The sequence below is a fragment of the Lycorma delicatula genome, chromosome 5, assembly GCF_047948215.1.
Source record: "Lycorma delicatula isolate Av1 chromosome 5, ASM4794821v1, whole genome shotgun sequence".
Lineage (NCBI taxonomy): Eukaryota > Metazoa > Arthropoda > Insecta > Hemiptera > Fulgoridae > Lycorma > Lycorma delicatula.
In genome coordinates, this window is record NC_134459.1 from 175,301,574 (window position 1) to 175,319,673 (window position 18,100).

At 30.2% G+C, this 18,100-nt stretch overlaps 1 protein-coding gene across 4 annotated transcripts in view; it reads right to left on the reverse strand.

Annotated features, from left to right (window-relative positions):
- Positions 1-3,300: 3,300 nt before the first annotated feature.
- Positions 3,301-18,100, reverse strand: part of Klp98A (kinesin-like protein 98A) — a 254,634-nt gene continuing 239,834 nt past the window's right edge. For all 4 annotated transcript variants that reach the window (XM_075367558.1, XM_075367559.1, XM_075367557.1 and 1 more), the window contains 3 exons: positions 14,761-14,830; positions 7,937-8,133; positions 3,301-3,692 (listed from right to left, as the gene is read on the reverse strand). In XM_075367558.1, the coding sequence (XP_075223673.1) occupies positions 3,459-3,692; positions 7,937-8,133; positions 14,761-14,830 (501 nt within the window). In that variant the 3' untranslated portion in view covers positions 3,301-3,458. The remainder of the gene's footprint in view (positions 3,693-7,936; positions 8,134-14,760; positions 14,831-18,100) is intronic.

Sequence of the window (18,100 nt, forward strand, 5' to 3'; positions counted from 1 at the left end):
TGTTCTGTAGCTCACCTGTCACTGTTTGTAACATTTCTAAAAGAATTAACTTCTAGCAGCTATCGTTGTTTTAACACCTGATTGTGTGAAGTGATGATGCAGTGAATACTTGATTTTCTAAACAACACTAACAGAAGAAAATGGACACTGAAAGATCAGGTACCTAGCTGGTCATGTAATACTTTCATTTCAGGAATACCTAACAAGAAATTCTATAAACCTATGTTGTAACTTGTGTAATACAATTCCATCTTGTTGAAAAAAATAATCATTATTTACTGGATTATTATTTATTTACTGACATCAGGGTCTAATAGATAACACGTAATACGCACTGGTGAACTTTCTGCATCATAAATGTTTAATAATAACCAAGGAAGAAATTGGGCAACACAACTTCAAAATTGTAAAGTGGTTTCTGTTGAAGTGCTGTGGCTTATGTGGGAGATCATTAACAGAAGATTTGTTTATTAACACTTAGGTAATGAAAATGAGCCTTATCACACACCAAGTTGTTCGTCAATTCTTGTTTTTCATTAATAAACCACAAAAACATCGGTAAAAATTTCAAAGTCTTGACGATGTAGTGTATTAGTCTCTTGAATTTTATGGGGATGGAAAAGGTGTAGCTTCTTATATAAAATCTGTCAGGTACTAGGTTTAGACTGTCTGAGTAACATAGTTTGATGTGAACTCTGTTCAATAGCCTTGTACTGATTTATATCGCTAAGTTTCTTTTTTATTGTATAATCAGTAGCTTCAAAATCTTAATAGGAAGGAGGACTGGTGGAACAGGATAATTATGATGAAGACCAAATTATCTTCAAAATTCAAGCTGAATGATCACAAATCAATCATTCAAAATAAAATCATGTATTTTTACAAAATATTTCACCTATTTTACACGATAAATAGGGAAATTTTTATGATACATGAAAAATAATCCAGTCTGAAGAAATGAATAGTGTTTTTTGCCCCCACTCCTTTGTGGAGATTTGAATAAGACCAAATACCATCTGTTAAGTATATTAACATTAAATTAAATAAAAAAATTTACCTACCCTTTGAGTAAAATTTTGAGATACAGGACCGATGAGTTATGAATACTATATAATAGGTATGAATACATCCTTCCTTTTGGAAGTTTTCAATGCTAAAATTGTATTTTTTGGTTAGAGGATGGTCATAAAACATCAAGATCTCTAAAAACTCCTACAGCAATCAAACTGTTAAAAACTCATAGATGGATGCAATAAGTGGGGAAATGTCAAAAGGAAAAGAAAATATCAGAGAATATTGTGATATGGTGAAGCACCAGTTTTCTTGAATTTTTTTTTAATTTTCGTGATCTTTTATCACCGATAAAAATTAGTAAAATTAAGAACATTCATGTTCTTCAACATGAATGTTTGTTCACCATTCTCAAAAAACAGTACCAATCTCACTCACAGTACTTGACCAGTAAACATCACAAATTTCTCTGTGAATTTCAGCCGCAAAATTGAATTTTGCCATCAAAAATTGGATTATTTCTTATACTTCATACTTGCCAGGATCATGAATTATGCCGGCGAGTATTAGCGTCTCGGCCTTTCATCCAGAGGTCCCGGGTTCGAATCCTGGTCAGGCATGGCATTTTCACACACGCTACAAATCATTCATCTCCTCCTCTGAAGTAATGCTTAACTGTGGAATCGGAGGTTAAAAAAAAGGAACATGAATTATAGAACTCATTAAAATGGATGAATAAGAAAAACCAACTACAAAATGGCTAAAAAACTATTGTTGCTAACAGCTGACTATTGACTGAAACTATGTAAAGAGCTATGCAAGTGCTATCTCTTTACATCACGTATATAGGTGGCAAGCAAATTCCAAACAAACCTTACTTTAATAACAAGCCGCATAAAGTGGTTAGTCTGCTATTTAATACTTTTAGAATATTGTTAAGTGTCAGTTAATAAAAGAGTAAAAAAAAAATTATATTTATTACATTGTATTTTAATACTATAAGTGTTGACATTTTGATAATTTTACACTTCCTTGGATAAGGGAACTGCAAAATTTATATAATTCACTTACTAAATTAACTACAGTTTTTTTTTAATATTTCACCAAGTAGGTTTGAAGCAAGGGCATTTTGTAGCATACAAAGACTGTAAAGTCTGGCTGCAGTTCAAATCGACCAGAAATTATGAAATGACATTCTGAATTATAAACGCTTACTGTCATCTAATGAATAAAGGATATGTTTTTTTACAAATTTTTCATACCTGCTTTAATTAATTATAAATTTACACAAATAGATAAGTCTCATTTCTGATTTACTCAGAGTATTCTCAAAGTAAAGGTAAATTTACAGTAAATTAACTAAAAGTGGATCCCAAATAATGCAATGATTTTTATTTTTTAAGTAATATGTTTTAGAAATAAATATTGCAATTGAAGATCCTCTCACTTCATTATGTACTTTCTTATTATTTACAGTTTTCGTTTGAAACTTACTTTAAGTTCTCAAACACGTCTACAGACAACTGTTTTGATGAGATTACTGTAACAAGTATAGTCCATCTTTTTCTAATTTCCTCAAGAAATCAACGCATTTCTTGTCAGGATGGTAGCAGACATTATTTATTAGTAACCTTTCACTGACAAATCCATATACTAATACAAAAATTGTTTTTCCTCTAGAAAGCAAATAAGCATCTGAGGAACAGGTTCGGTTTCCTGAAGGAACCTTCTCAAGAACATTGGATATTGTATTATCTGAATAAATTATAAATCGTTCAGCCTACCGCAGGATGTCAGAATATAAATATACAAACAATGAATCGCTTTAATTTTGACATAATATTTGGGAATTGCATAAGTTTTTTCCCTAAAATAGTAAACATTAAATTACTAAAATATAACTGCACTATAAGGTGGAAAGAGCAACTGGTAGTGTAGCATTATGATTGTAATAAAACCACGCCCGCTGCAATCAAGTTCCTGCTACACCTAATATTACACTCAAACTATGTTTTTATTCAATTTATAATTAAAACACTGTAGGGAATTAACTTGTTTTGTCCAACATTCCATGATATTTTCCCTAAATTGTTTTCCTAAGTGACAATATTTCACAAGGTAATCTATTTTTTCAAACCTGGAGAAGATTCATGTTACAATAGAGTAAATTATAAGTGAAAAATAGCTTTTTTCTAATAGTAATAATAAAAGGATGGAAAACTGGATTCTATTGTACCTATTAATAATAGTCATAGATTCTATTGTGTGTTAATGAACATAAATGCTTGATGCCATTTAAAGTAATTAAAAAATAGTTTATTATTATAACAAACATGGTAATTATTAAATAATACAGTAATTGTAACTATTTATTTACACAAAAATTCACAGCCTTGTCATTTTTATGATTTGAAAAAAAAATCATAATAGAATGAATGAAAAATAAATTATGCAGTACCAAATTTTCCGGTTTCAAACATACCACGTTTAAAAAACGGTGAAAACTGATGTAATGCTGCCTTTGTAGTACAATTATACAAAGGACATGATTCTATTTCTGAACAGGTTTTTAATAGCCTTTGTAAATACAATTCTAATTGTGGTCTTCTCTCTTTTGCTACCCATTCAGCATCTGTATGCCAAGGAAATATTCTTCTAGGCGGAAAAGACAACTTTGCAACCTAGAACAAAGTATGAGAAGTTATGAATAAACAATTACAAATTACTGATATTCAACAAATTTAAAATAACATTTATCAAAACTAGAAAAAATAAAGAATCTGGCTGAAATAAGCTTTTTTTATCTTATAATTTTTTGCTTGTTTTTTTGGGATTAGGTAGTGGAACTTACAAAAATGTTTACAGCTACTGAAATCATTCTTAATGAATGAGAATCACCATTTCTTTCTAAGGAAGAAAATACAATATTTTTAGAATATAACTAGAATTACTTTCTTTAATAGCAATTACTTTTGTGCCTTTCTGAAACAATTCTAAAATGTCCAACTTGAAATAAATTATACTAAGTTAATTTTTATTCACTTAATTTTTTGGAGAGTGTTAAAAATGAACTAGCACCAAAGGAATGTAGTCATTTATAGTAGTCACTAACAATTTATTTCCTCATTATATACCCAACTCTCCATTCTGTTAATATCAGGAAAATAATGTTTAATATTAAAACAATATTGTTCTTGCCAACTGCAAACTGAATGGAAAAATTAGTTTATTATAAGTGGAAGAACATACGACTTACTGAGATGCATGTTTCACAACAGCTTTGCTTGAGCAGTTAAAATGGGAGATCTTTTAATATCTTCCTACATATTTGACTTGGTGCCAAGCTCTCTTACTGTCATCTCTACCTAAAGATGAAGATGGTCTGACCCGGTTTGAAATGAATGATGATCTCATGATCGGGGTTAATCCACGAGTTGACTGGATATGTCTAATAGCAGAGATCTTCAAAGAGTTAGCAAAAACTGGTGTCGAGATTTAAGAACCTAAATGAGGAAGGCAACTATATGGAGAAGTAATGTAGTTATATACATATTAATTTAAAAAAAAACTTTTCCTCTGTAATTATCTTTTTTATCAACTCATTGTAAATAAACTTTAGAGAAGTCCTTATGTTTATGATCGATTAGAAGGTAAGTTCTGTTAAGCTTAAAAGAATGGCAAATAATAATTTAATTCTACAAACTTTGAACTATTTTTCAACATTTTCTCCATCATTATTGTGATACTTAAAGTGCAACACAACCTTTGTAAATCATCGATGTAAAATAACCGTTTACATCATCGGTTACTTTACAAACAAAATTGTGCTTTTCAAATGGTAAGAACCAGATGTTAATTTCTACCAAAATTTCACTTCTATAAAAACATAACTCAGTGTTTTATCTACTCTTCTTTGCATTAATACATCAGCATTGATGGAAAATTTGTTCTTATGCTCTGTTAATTTCTAGGGTACCTGACATGCATATACTTATCTAAAATTCAAATGATTTACAACAGTTTCTACCGACTCCAAGAACATAAAGATAATGAAATATCAGTCTATATGAACTTGTTTGGTCAACTCTACACCTCAAGTAATCATTCACCAGAGATAGCGATTCACTTTGTACTTTAAGATTGAATTAATTTAATGATAGTGAATAATTAAAATTAAACATTCAAATCCATCTTCTAGCCGTGCTATCATTCATCACATCTTATTACACACTTCACAAGTAGGTCATTGAATTTTGCTATATTCACATTCTTAGCATTAAAAACACTTTACACATATGATTTCACAAAGGGGAAGTTGATGGACTTAAAACCTAACAAATGTAAACAAAGTTCAATATATAATTATATATGGCTTCGTTATGAGTAAAGGAGGAGATTTTTACATACTCAAATTTTACAATCCAAATCCTCAGTTACTTTATCTCAGGTAACACTGTAAACTGTATCCACTAATAACCTGATATTTCTGCAATATCTGAAAATGTAATTATTAAAACAAAAGTATTTTGATGAGAAGGGAAGAAGATGATAAACCACACCCTGAAGTAATGAATTTTTCAAAAAGATGGCTAAAGATTTTTCACCACTGGTTGATCTCTTCTGAAAATAATTATTTAAGAAGGTTGATATTCAGAAATGCGCAGTAAAATGTTTTACTTATTTTAACATACTCACGCCTGTCTTACGTTTTTTTATTTTTCTGTCCTCAAGTATTTTAGTTAACTTCATCAGTAATCTTCACAGAGTCCTCTCCTTCCAACAAGCTTTCTTCACAACCTCTAAGTTTCTGCTGATATCATCTCAAACCCACAATTTACTGGATCTACCCCTTGGTATCTTTCCTACCACCTCTAATTGCAATAATCTAATGATCCTTTTTTTATTTTTTATATATATGCTCAAACTACTGCAACCTACCTTACCTTAATCCTTTCCCATCAATTTTTTCAAATTGGCATCTTTCTTTAAAAGTAACCTTTCTTGTTTTTCTATTGAAAAAGGCGAGTCTTTAAAGTAAGATCGGTTTTGAATTTGATTCCTATATACATAAACTGATGGCGCTTGCACAGCTCAGTTATTTAAATCGACAGTCAGATGTTAGCAACAACAGTTTAGTCATTTTGTTGTTAGTTATTTACATTTATCCATATTTAATGAGCGCTGTATATGATCCTGGCAAATGTGAAATATTAGGAGTAATCTAATTTTTGATGGCAAAAAACAAATCTGTGACTGAAATTCAGAGAAAATTTTGTGAAGTTTATAAGATGAATGAAAATTAGTATGAAGAACATAGCAACCGACTGTTCATGATAACAAATGATTTGACAAAAAAAACTGAAAAAAATTTTGAGAAAACTTCATTGTGTTACAATCATTTTTGATGTTTTACAATTTGAATATAAAAAATTGTATATCAGATGGGTGTCTTTCTTATTGAATTTACTTACACTGATACTGAAACTTCTGTGAATATGTATTTGTGAAATATTAAAATATCTTAGAAGAGCTATAAAAAATAAATGACATGGAATGCTAGCCGGTGATGGGATTTCTTGAAGAGGGTAAAAAGAAGCTAGCTATAAAAAATGTGTTGAACTTGAAGGCAGCTTCTGAAATGTAATAAATAAATGTAGTATTTATGCGTAAGTAATAAAAGTTTGTTCATATTTTTCAATTTTGTTTTTATTTCAAAATGGATCTTACTTCATAAACTTGCCTTGTATTTTACACAAAATTTACATTGGTTTAGGAAGAAAGATCCTTCAAAGCCACGCTTCAGCTCTAAACATTGACACTGGGACAAAATAGTTTTTATTTAGAACCTGCTTATACTTTCTTCTGTACCTCCTCGATTCACAATTCTCTCTAAAAACCCTTTACTTTCTGCACTTTTTGTTTTAATTCCTTTTACGCTGTCTTACTGTCTGCCAATATACTTTAAATACTTAAAATTTTATAATAACTACATCAAACACATAATTACATATAGTAAAACTGCAAATACATATCTTGCTCAACATTGCTGATTATAGTGACTAATCCGATTGTTATATTACTTTCCTATGATTTGAACTTGTTTTACCCGACTGAAATTTTACACGCACAAGAATATTTTACACAAAAAACTGTGACCATTCAATATTCCTAAAATTCACAAAGCTATAAATTCTAATTATCATAGTTTTCTGATTTCAGAGAGGTAATGGTACAGAGACAAAGGTAAAAGAGTTTAATACATGTATGTTCAACAACAAAGCATTAATATCTTTTACACACATGTGCGCGTGCATGCACACACACATGAATCAAGCTTAGTGATTGATTAAGATGCTTTTAAAAGTAATAATACAATTTATCTTGTTGCAAATAAAATCAACTTGATCACAAGAAATTTATCATTTAACAAGACACTAAAAAATATTACATTTTGGGCAACAGAAATATTATTATTATTAATGGGAATACTGTCTACGCGATTAAAAATATTATATTTAACCTAAGAATACATTACAATGGTTCTACCCTCATCTAAACTCAACTAGCTGCAATCCATTAAGTAAACAATTTTTTTGAACTGCTAATGAAGAATTTTTTAACCCTGTTCGGTAATTATCTTCTGATCTAGATTCAGCATTCAGTGAAAAGGACAGCAATGAATAATCTGAGATCCTGATATCCTTAGAATTAATTAATAATACGAAGAACAAAGGACCAACCAAGAACATTCTGGGTTTTACATTTAGAAGTGAGAACAGACATTTATTCATGGTTGCACTATTTTTTTTTTTTTATTAAAGAATGAAATTGCAGCTATCTATTTACAATTGTAAGTTTTATTAGTAAGTTTGTAATTTGATTTGTGATGAATTAAAAGTTATTAGTGAGTAAAAATTTTACTTACAGGATCTTTATATTTGTGCTTCATTGTAAGATGAAGTTCTCTAAATCTTCTATACCTTCTTAAAATTGTATATATTTCACTTTCGACATGGATTCGAACTTCGTAAACGAAATGTGTATTTCTACCAGCACCTCTGAGTAGGAAACCAGGAACTGATATACTCAATTCATTATCTTCTGCACGACTAATGTCCCATGCTAAAAATTAAAAAAAAAAATCTAATTAACTTCATTACACAATTAATAATTAAAAAAAAAACAAACTATTATCACAGATGCTACTACCCACATCACAAACAAAAATCTCTCTTTATTAGAAAAAAAATTATCAGACATTAAAAATTAGGTAACAGGAGTTTTGAATCACAATGTACAAAAATGAAGACACTTTAATGCACATATTTGATATTACAAGAAAATCTCATACTTAGAAAGTTCTGACACTACTCCAAGTATTTTCAAATAGATTTGTATTCTAGACATCAACTCCTTTGGATAACCCTTTTTGTTTACTAATACAGAGTGGGCCAAAGAAATGGAAAATATTTCTTTGCGATATCGGCAAGACTGCAGTTTGTGTAAGCATGTACCATTGTAGAGCTGTATTATTACCATTAACTGGCATGGAGTACCAGGATCATGTATATTGTTAGAGTCATATAGTGGATTTAAACTGAAACCTAAGCGGTGGCTGTTCCCAAGCTATTTGTAGGAGGTTTTGCCAATACTTTAATTTTTGTCATCATGATCTTGTTTCTCCTGTTCATGCAATAAGCATCTGAAAGGTATTAGAAAGTTCGAAGAAACATACTTGGCAGAAAGAAAAACCTAGTTGTAGGGTGAAAATAGTTTGTGCACCTGTAAATGTTGAAGCTGTTAAGAGTTGCAGAGTCGAACATGATCAACCCAAAGTCATTCAAGATCAGTTAACAAATTGGATACAAATCTACAATGAATATTGTTAAAAGTTTTTACACACACAAATTCCAATTTCTTCAAGAATTGATATTTCTGGACTGGAGAAATCATACAAAATTTAAATTGAAAATGACCAAAATATTTTTCCCGATTTATGGATATCATATGGAGAAAAATTTTATTAAACTTGTTTTCATAAATACAAAAAATTTCCAATACTACGTGTAGAAAATGCAAACCCACTTCCACAAAACCTTTATACAGAAAATTTAGTGTTTGATACGCTGTCTCATCCCCGGGAGACTGATTATATCAGGAGAGATCATATTTCTTTGAAAATGATAATGGATGCGCAACAACTGATACTACAGCTCTAGAGTCAGTATGATTGAAACATTTTTAACTAATCAGTAAAGAAGATTTGATTGGTCCCCTCAGTTTCAAAAAAGTAAGGTTTACAACACTAAATCTAGAACTGATGAGCATAAAAGGAGCAATAGAGAAGATATTACAAATATTACTGTGAAATGGTGCAGGAATTGTAAAAAACTTCAGCAAGAGGTTTTAAAAATGCATTGTCATAGCTGGTGAGCATGTGGAAGGATATAATTTTAAGGTATAACAGGTATAAGGAAATTTGTAAATGGAATATTTTATTCTTAAATCTGTTGTACATAAAATTAAAAATATTTTATAGGTTCATTTTTCTCCTTCAAATTTTCTTATTTCTTTAAATAAGAAAATTTCTTCAAATTTTCTTCTTTAAAGAAAATAAGAAAATTAAAAAATTTTCTTTAAAATTTTTAAAGAAAAATTACAGGATTTTTAAAGAAATCCTGTAATTTTCTTTAAAATTACAGGATTTCTTTAATCCTGTGTAACATTTCCTCATAGTATAATCTGGTCCAAGAATGTCAATCTAAAGATATTCTTTTCAGGTTTCCAACTTAGAATGCCTTAAGATTACATTAATAAAGAATACTTTTACTCCTTTTAATTCTCCCTTAATACTTTATACCCTTAACTTAGTCTTTTATAATTTTATTTTTCTAAAAAGGTTTAAATGGCCTTGTATATAAAGATTTACTAAACAACTACTTATTACTCAGTGAAAAAAAAGAGAAAAAAAAACGGTTAGTGTGAAAAATCATATAATAAAGGTAAAAGATTTTTTTTTTTAATAACAAAAATGTTCATCTACCTTCCATCATTAGAAATTTCTAACCTAGAAGTTTTAAACTGTATGATGTATAATACATTTTGTTATGTGCAGATTCAGATCTTTCATTGTTAACATACTAAGATGTCATTTATCTGAGTAGAACTTGTATAATTTATTTCATTTTTTGATACAGACCAGTGATTCTCTATCACTGTACTGTGGCACATTAGTGTGCTGTGAAAAATATAGATGGCGACAAAGCTGAACAATCTGACTGGCTGGTGCTTCAAAGTGGCAACAGCAGCGTTTATTATCTGTGGAATGCATTGCATATTGAAAGAGGCCACCAATCATCGATGTGCACACTAGTTTATTTGTTTTTATAAATACAACCGGTTCTCATTCTGCGTTCGTTCCGTTTTCAATATCAGTGTTTTTTCAACCTTGCCTTTTTGGATTTATTATGATTTAAAGTATATTCACCTATTCATAGTTTTATTCTCATTTCGGACTTAATATTTATATATTTGTATTTTATGAAATACTATTTCTTTAAGATGGACAAATTTGTAATTAAAAAAAGGTGACGACAAAGAAAATACAACAAATGAAAAACAGAAAAAGTAAATCTAGATGACATTTACATTTAAATCTAGAATACATCGAAGATTATTTGAACTTTGGGTTCATGTGGACTAGACAAGAAAGTCAACCTATTCTTCTTTGGGTTTCATGTGAAAAAACATAATCAAGCAGTACAATGGTTATAAGTAAATTAAAATTTTATTTTAATATTAAACAAATCCTATAACAAAAGATAAAAATTATGTTAAAAAATTATTATCAATACAAGCCAAATTTTTCTAAACTGGGAATTAGAGAGGTTCGGTGGGAAGAGGAAAATGACTTTTGATCAGGTGATTTTAAAATAATTAACTCACCTTCAAATAAAGGGCAGGCAGGAATAGGTTTTGTAATGAACAAGAAGGTAGGAAAGAGAGTAGAATATTTCAAAATGCATAGCAACAGAATCATTGTAATAAGGATTAAATCAAAACCTAAGCTGACAACGATTGTTAACATCTATATGCCTACAAGTGCCCATGTTGATGATGAAGTAGAGTGTGTGTACGAAGAAATTGACAAAGCAATCAAACACATGAAAGGGTATGAAAATTTAATAATAGTTGGAGATAGGAATGCAAGCATTGGAAAAGGGAAGGAAGGAAATATTGTGGGTGAATATGGGCTAGGCAAAAGGAATGAAAGAGGGGACCGACTTAAAGAGTTTTGCATGAAGCACAATTTAATAACTGCCAACACCCAGTTTAAAATTCATAATAGAAGAATAAACAAATGGAAAAAACCAGGTGATTCTGCAAGGTATCAGATAGATTATAGCATGGTTAAGCAAAAATTTTGAAATCAACTCGTCGTCTGCAAAGCTTACCCTGGAGCAGACATTGATAGCAACCATAATTTAGTGATAATGAAGTATATACTGGGGTTTACAAACCTGAAGAAAAGGGGTCAGATGAATCAGTGGAATTTAGAGAAGCTTGAGGAAGAGGAAGTAAAGAAGATTTTTGAGGAGGACATCGCAAGGGGTCTGAGTAAAAAACATAAGGTAGAAAATGTGGAAGAAGAATGGGAGAATGTTACAAAGGAAATTCTTAAATCAGCAGAAGCGAACATAGGCGAAACAAAGAGAACTGGTAGAAAACCTTGGATGTCAGAGGATATATTGCAGCTGATGGATAAACGCAGAAAATATAAGAATGCTAGTGATGAAGAAAGTAAAAGGAACTATCCACAATTAAGAAATATTATAAACAGGAAGTGCAAACTATTGAAAGAAGAGTGGATTAAAGAAAAGTGGTCAGAAGTAGAAAAAGAAATGAACATTGGTAAAATAGACGGAGCATGCAGGAAAGTTAAGGAAAATTTTGTGGTACATAAATTAAAATCTAGTATGTGTTAAACACGGATGGTACACCAATTTATAATATGAAAGGAAAGGTCGATAGGTGGGTGAAATATATTGAAGAGTTATATGGAGGAAATGAATTAAAAAATGGTGTTATACAGGAAGAACAGGAAGTCAAAGAGGATGAAAGGGGAAAAACAATACTGAGATCTGAATTTAACAGAGCATTAAAAGATTTGAATGGCAGAAAGGCTCCTGGAATAGACAGAATATCTGCAGAATTACTGCGCAGTGCAGGTGAGGAAGTGATAGATAGATTATGCAAACTGGTGTTTAATATTTACGAAAAAGGGGAAGTTCCATCAGACTTCAAAAAGAGTGATATAGTCATGATATCAAAGAAAGCAGGAGCAGATAAATGTGAAGAATACAAAACAATTAGCTTAACTAGTCATGCATCAAAAATTTTAACTAGAATTCCATACAGAAGAATACAGAGGAGAGTGGAAGAAGTGTTAGGAGAAGACCAATTTGGTTTCAGGAAAAGTATACGGACAAGGGAAGCAATTTTAGCGCTCAGATTAATAGTAGAAGGAAGATTAAAGAAAAGCGAACGAACATACTTGGCATTTATAGACTTAGAAAAGGCATTTGATAATAGGCTGGTGATATAGTAATTCTAGATGAGAGTAAAAAAGATTTAGGAGGAACAATGAACAATATGGATGAAGCCCTACACAAGAACTACTGCATGAAAATACACACGAACAAAACGAAAGTAATGAAATGTAGTAGAAATAATGAAGATGGACCACTGAATGTAAAAATAGAAAGAGAAAAAATTATGGAGGTAGAAGAATTTTGTCATTTGGGATGTAGAATTACTAAAGCTGGACGAAGCAGTAGTAATATAAAATGCTGAATAGCACAGACGAAATGAACCTTTAGTCAGAAATATAATTTGTTTACATCAAAAATCAATTTAAACGTTAGGAAAAATTTTTTGGAGGTATATGTTTGTATTGTCACTTTATATGGAAGTGAAACTTGGACGATCGGAGTATCTGAGAAGAAAAGATTAGAAGCTTTTGTAATGCGGTGCTATAGGAGAATATTAAAAACCAGATGAGTGGATAAAGTGACAAATGAAGAGGTGTTGCGGCAAATTGATGAAGAAAGAAGCATTTGAAAAACTGTAATTACAAGAAGAGACAAACTTATAGGTCCCATATTAAGGCATCCTGGAATAGTTGCTTTAATATTGGAGGGAAGGTAGAAGGAAAAAATTGTGTATGCTGGCAACGTTTGTAATATGTAAAACAAATTGTTAGGGATGTAGGATCTAGGGGGTATACCGAAATGAAATGTTTAGCAGTAGATAGGGAATCTTGGAGAAATGCATCAAACCAGTCAAATGACTGAAGACAAAAAATCACAGGACAAGATATTTGTTGTGTAATATATTAATACTTTCAGCAAATAAGTATTTAATGGAATTTGTTCTGCTGGAATTTGCACAGATGGTGCTCTGTGTATGACTGGTTCAATAAAAATATTTGTACCGATTGTAAAAGAGCAAAATTCAAATATTCTATTTACCCATTGTTTTTGACTTGAGAAACCCTTATGACAAATGCTTTACTAGATGATTTGAGAATAATTCTTAATCAAACAATTAATATGGTTAATTTTATAAAGTCAAGACCATTAAAAAGTCATCTATTCACATAAAAGTGCCAAGCTATAGAATCTAAACACAGATTTTTATTATTGCATACTGAGGTTAGATGGTTATGCAAAGGAAAATTTTTATTACAAGTACTTGAAATGAAAAATGAATCCAAAGCTTTTATTGAACAAGAAGATTTTCCTTTTTGTGAATTTATTAAAAAAAAAAAAATAAATAAATAAAAAAAAATATGGTATGCTAAATTAGCATACTTGTCAGATATATTTAAAATTTTGAATAGTCTCTATACAAGTATGCTGGGACCAAATGAAATTCAACTGATAAATTATTAGGATTCCAAAAAAAGCACTTACTCTGGAAAATTAAAGCTAAAAAGAAATTAGATGATTTGAAAATGTCCCAAAACATTGTTGTAACAAGATAGAATCAACAGTAGTCGAACATTTGACGGTATTAGTAGAACAAGTGGAGAAATATTTTCCTACACGGCAACTAGAAAAATATGATCGGATAAGGAATCCATTCATAAGAAATAATGGAACAATTTTTGATTTGACACTGAATGAAGAAAAGGAACTCATCTCTTTATCAGCAGATAGAAACAGGAAATTAAAAAATTCTGAAATGTCTATTGATGTTTTAGGATATCACTTCAAAAACATTTCTCAGCTGTATCAGGCAGAGCTTTAGTAATTTTACTACAATTTTCGATATCGCATTTATGTGAATTTGAATTTTTGGCATTAACACACATAAAATAAAAAAAAGATCAAAACTTGTTAATGTGGAAAATGAACTTTAGTGTTGCACTGTTTTTTTTTGTGGCCTAACATAAATGAAATAATAAATAATCATCAACCTAAAATTTCTCATTAAAATTTAATCGTTCTGTAAAATTCTATTATGCTTTTGTATTTTGAAAAATAGCAGTAAACTCGGTGATCTTATAAAAAAGTGAAGGAAATAACCTGTAATTTGTAACATGTAAATATGAGATCGCATATGAATGAAAATATACGTAAACAAGTATATTACAAAGTTAAATTATACTTCATTTTACAAGTTGGAGATATATTATTCGATGAATTATTGGAAAAAATTATTTATTTTTTATTTAATCCTACTTACCTGATATTCGATTTAATGAAGGCATTGAACGGGCACGATTATAATTACAAGCCTGATTAATCTGCTGATTCTAAAAAAAATCAGAAATTAATATTATTTTTAATAATATAAATTAAAAATAAAAATTAAATATCCAAGATTAACAATTTTAAATATCTATTTTCCCATCAAGAAAGTAATTAATATATAAATATATATGTAAAAATATGATGTCAAAACATAAAATCAATTAAAATTTAAAATTTAAATTTAGATCAAATAAAAATAATTTTAAGTAAAACAATTATGCATGTTGTCATTTAATTGAACTTACTTCACTACACTGATTAAAATATTTTAAATGATACATCACTATCAAAATAGTATAAAAATTACATTTAAATTTAAAATAAAATAAAAATAAATTTAATATGATCAACTATCAGACAGAATATTAGGATGACAGTATTTTGAAAGCTGCAGTAGATGGCACCACCGTCTATTTTGATAGTGATGTATAATTTAATATATTTCAATCAGTATAGTAAAGTAAGTTCAGTTAAATGGACAATATGAATAATCTGGTTTACTTAAAATTATTTTTATTTGATTTTAATTTTAATTTTTTATTTTAATTTATTTAACGCCTTGACATCATATTTTTACATTAATATAATTTTTTTTAATTTAATTTAAATTTTATTTTTAATGTTAATTTTAATTAATTTTTCATATTTTAGATTTTGTTTTAATTTTTAATTTAACTGAATAAAAGTTTAAATTCTTAAAATAAAAAGATTAAAGGTTTTAAATTCTAAGTAAAATAAATAAATGTATGATATATTATTATATTTTATGAAGTTTGTAATGCAACTGATGGTATCAAGTAAATTAAGAAAGCACTCTTGCATATATAATGGAATAAGGTAAATCATCCTCTTTATTTATTCTGTACTTTGGTTGATCTAATAAAATAAAATATATATATATAAAGTTTGAGATCATGAAGGCAGTATAAGTTCTAAATATTTACAGCAGCGCTACTACAGCTATGGTTAATAATTGAATTTTTAAAATTAGGTAAACAATTTAGTTTCCTTTTTTATATAGTAAATATACAGGATGTCCATAAAGTCTTTCCAGGATACAAAAATTTATTAAAAAAATTATTACAGTTACAGCTGTGTGGTTTATAGCAAAAGAAAAAAAATCATCAAGTTTTTTAATATTGGTTTGTTGCAGGTAGAGAGCACTGTGATCAATTTTTTATAAAATGTTGTCAATCCAGGAGAAAGCTCAATGTGTGTTATGGTATCACGAGTCGAAGTTACTGATTACTGTGCAGCAAAATTTTAGAAGGGAATACAGATGACCAGCACCCGATAGCAAGAGTATCATTGCATGAGATCATTGCACGAGTATCATTGATGGTATACAAAGTTTAAGGAGAGTGAAAATGTAGTCAACCTTCTACAAATACGGCAGTCATCTGTTAGTGAAGAGAATGTTGACTCCAGCAAGCATTTCTACATAGTCCTCCAAATCTACCCGTCATGCATCTCGTGACCTAGGGATTCCCTGGTCAACAGTGCACAAAATTTTACATAAGAAACTAAGGTAGCACGTGTATAAAGTTCAGATAATGAAACATCTACAGCCAGATGACGACCCTCAATATGCTGCCTTTGTGACCAAGATTTTGCAACAGCTTGATAACGACAATGAATGCCTGCAGCGTGTGTGTCTTTCAGATGAGGCTTCTTTCCACACCTCAGGAAATGTAAACAGGCATAATGTGAGAATATGGGGCTCAGAAAAACCATACTTTACCAGGGAAAAAATTAGAGATTCCTTAAAAGTGAATGTGTGGTGCAGTTTGATTCAGAACAAAATCATTAGTCCCTTCTTTTTCATTAAACGATTGATAACAGCTAACATTTACCTGAATATGCTGCAACACTTTGCCGTACCTCAAGTAAATGACTAGCAACCTTAGGTGTTTTTCCAGCAGGATGGCGCACCACCACATTGGAGATTACTAGTTCAAGATTTTCGGAATGAATCATTTTACGGCAGATGGATTGGGCGTGACTATCCCACTCGCTGGTCAGCAAGATCATTAGACATAACTCTGTTAGCCTTTTTTCTCTAAGGTTATGTTACATTGTGGACTGGTTGCAAGAATTCTGGTGATTTGTCTTGTTTTGTCAAAAGATTATTCACAAGAATCACCAGGTTTTGTACACTGGTAAATCTCATGCCATCTCTTTTATTTTTCGTGAACTTCTTATTGGTTCTAAAGGTTTATAGCCTTGACTGAATATTCTCTCAACATTTACACATTGTTTCATTAATGAATGCCCATTCGTACTTAAACTTGGGGACATCATTTGTATCAACTATGTAAGAAGGGATTTACAGCCAGTCTAAAAATGACATAGCGAAAGTTGATGGATTTAAATCGTATATGCGAGAAAAAGATAATGAATTAAGCAAATTACTTTATGATATACTATCAGTATAGATGAGTACTTGTCATATTACTCAATTATGAGAAAGTCAAGAAAATGGTATAAGAAAGTAGCTGGCTCTCTTCCTAATAAATTGTGGTCTTTTCAATTTATTCAGAATATACAATTGTTTGAACCGTCCAAAAAAAATTACATATAATAACTTTCTTTTGACTGTGGCAAAAAATTGGACACAATTTTTATAGTAAAGGAAACCTCACAAGATCTGACTCTAATTCAGACAGTGACACTGTTCGTCCAGGTTCTTTCCAACCAACCAAACGTGGTCTATTTATTAACCTCCCCCATATAGACTGAGGAGTGATATGAAGAAACATGCTTTTGATGTTATTATTAGTTCTGGAGGGAAAAAATATCCTACAAGAGCATGTGGAGTGTATGCTGCAAAAAACGTAGAAAAGAAACAAGGTACATTTGTAAGTTTTGCCAGGTACCACTTCATAAAAGAAGCTGCTTTCAGAGGTACCACACCTTGAAGCAATACTAGAACCTCACCCTCAAGATTTTTAACAAGTTTTGTGGAATTTGGACAACAGTGAGTGAAGATATGTTTTTTTTTTTAAATGCATGCATAAATTTAAAGATCCTAGTTTAAATGCCTGGGAACTAGGGTAAATGAAGGTCATTTAAACCAGGTCCACAATGTGTTAAGGACAGAGTCTACACAACACCCGTACCTGATCTGGACACATTGAGATGGAGAATAACTGAAGCTGTTGCTGGTGTTACTAAAGAAATGTTGACCTACACACGGCATAAAATGGATTATCAGTTGGACATTCTACGAGCGACAAAAGGCGCACATGTTGAAGTTTATTAACATGGTAAAA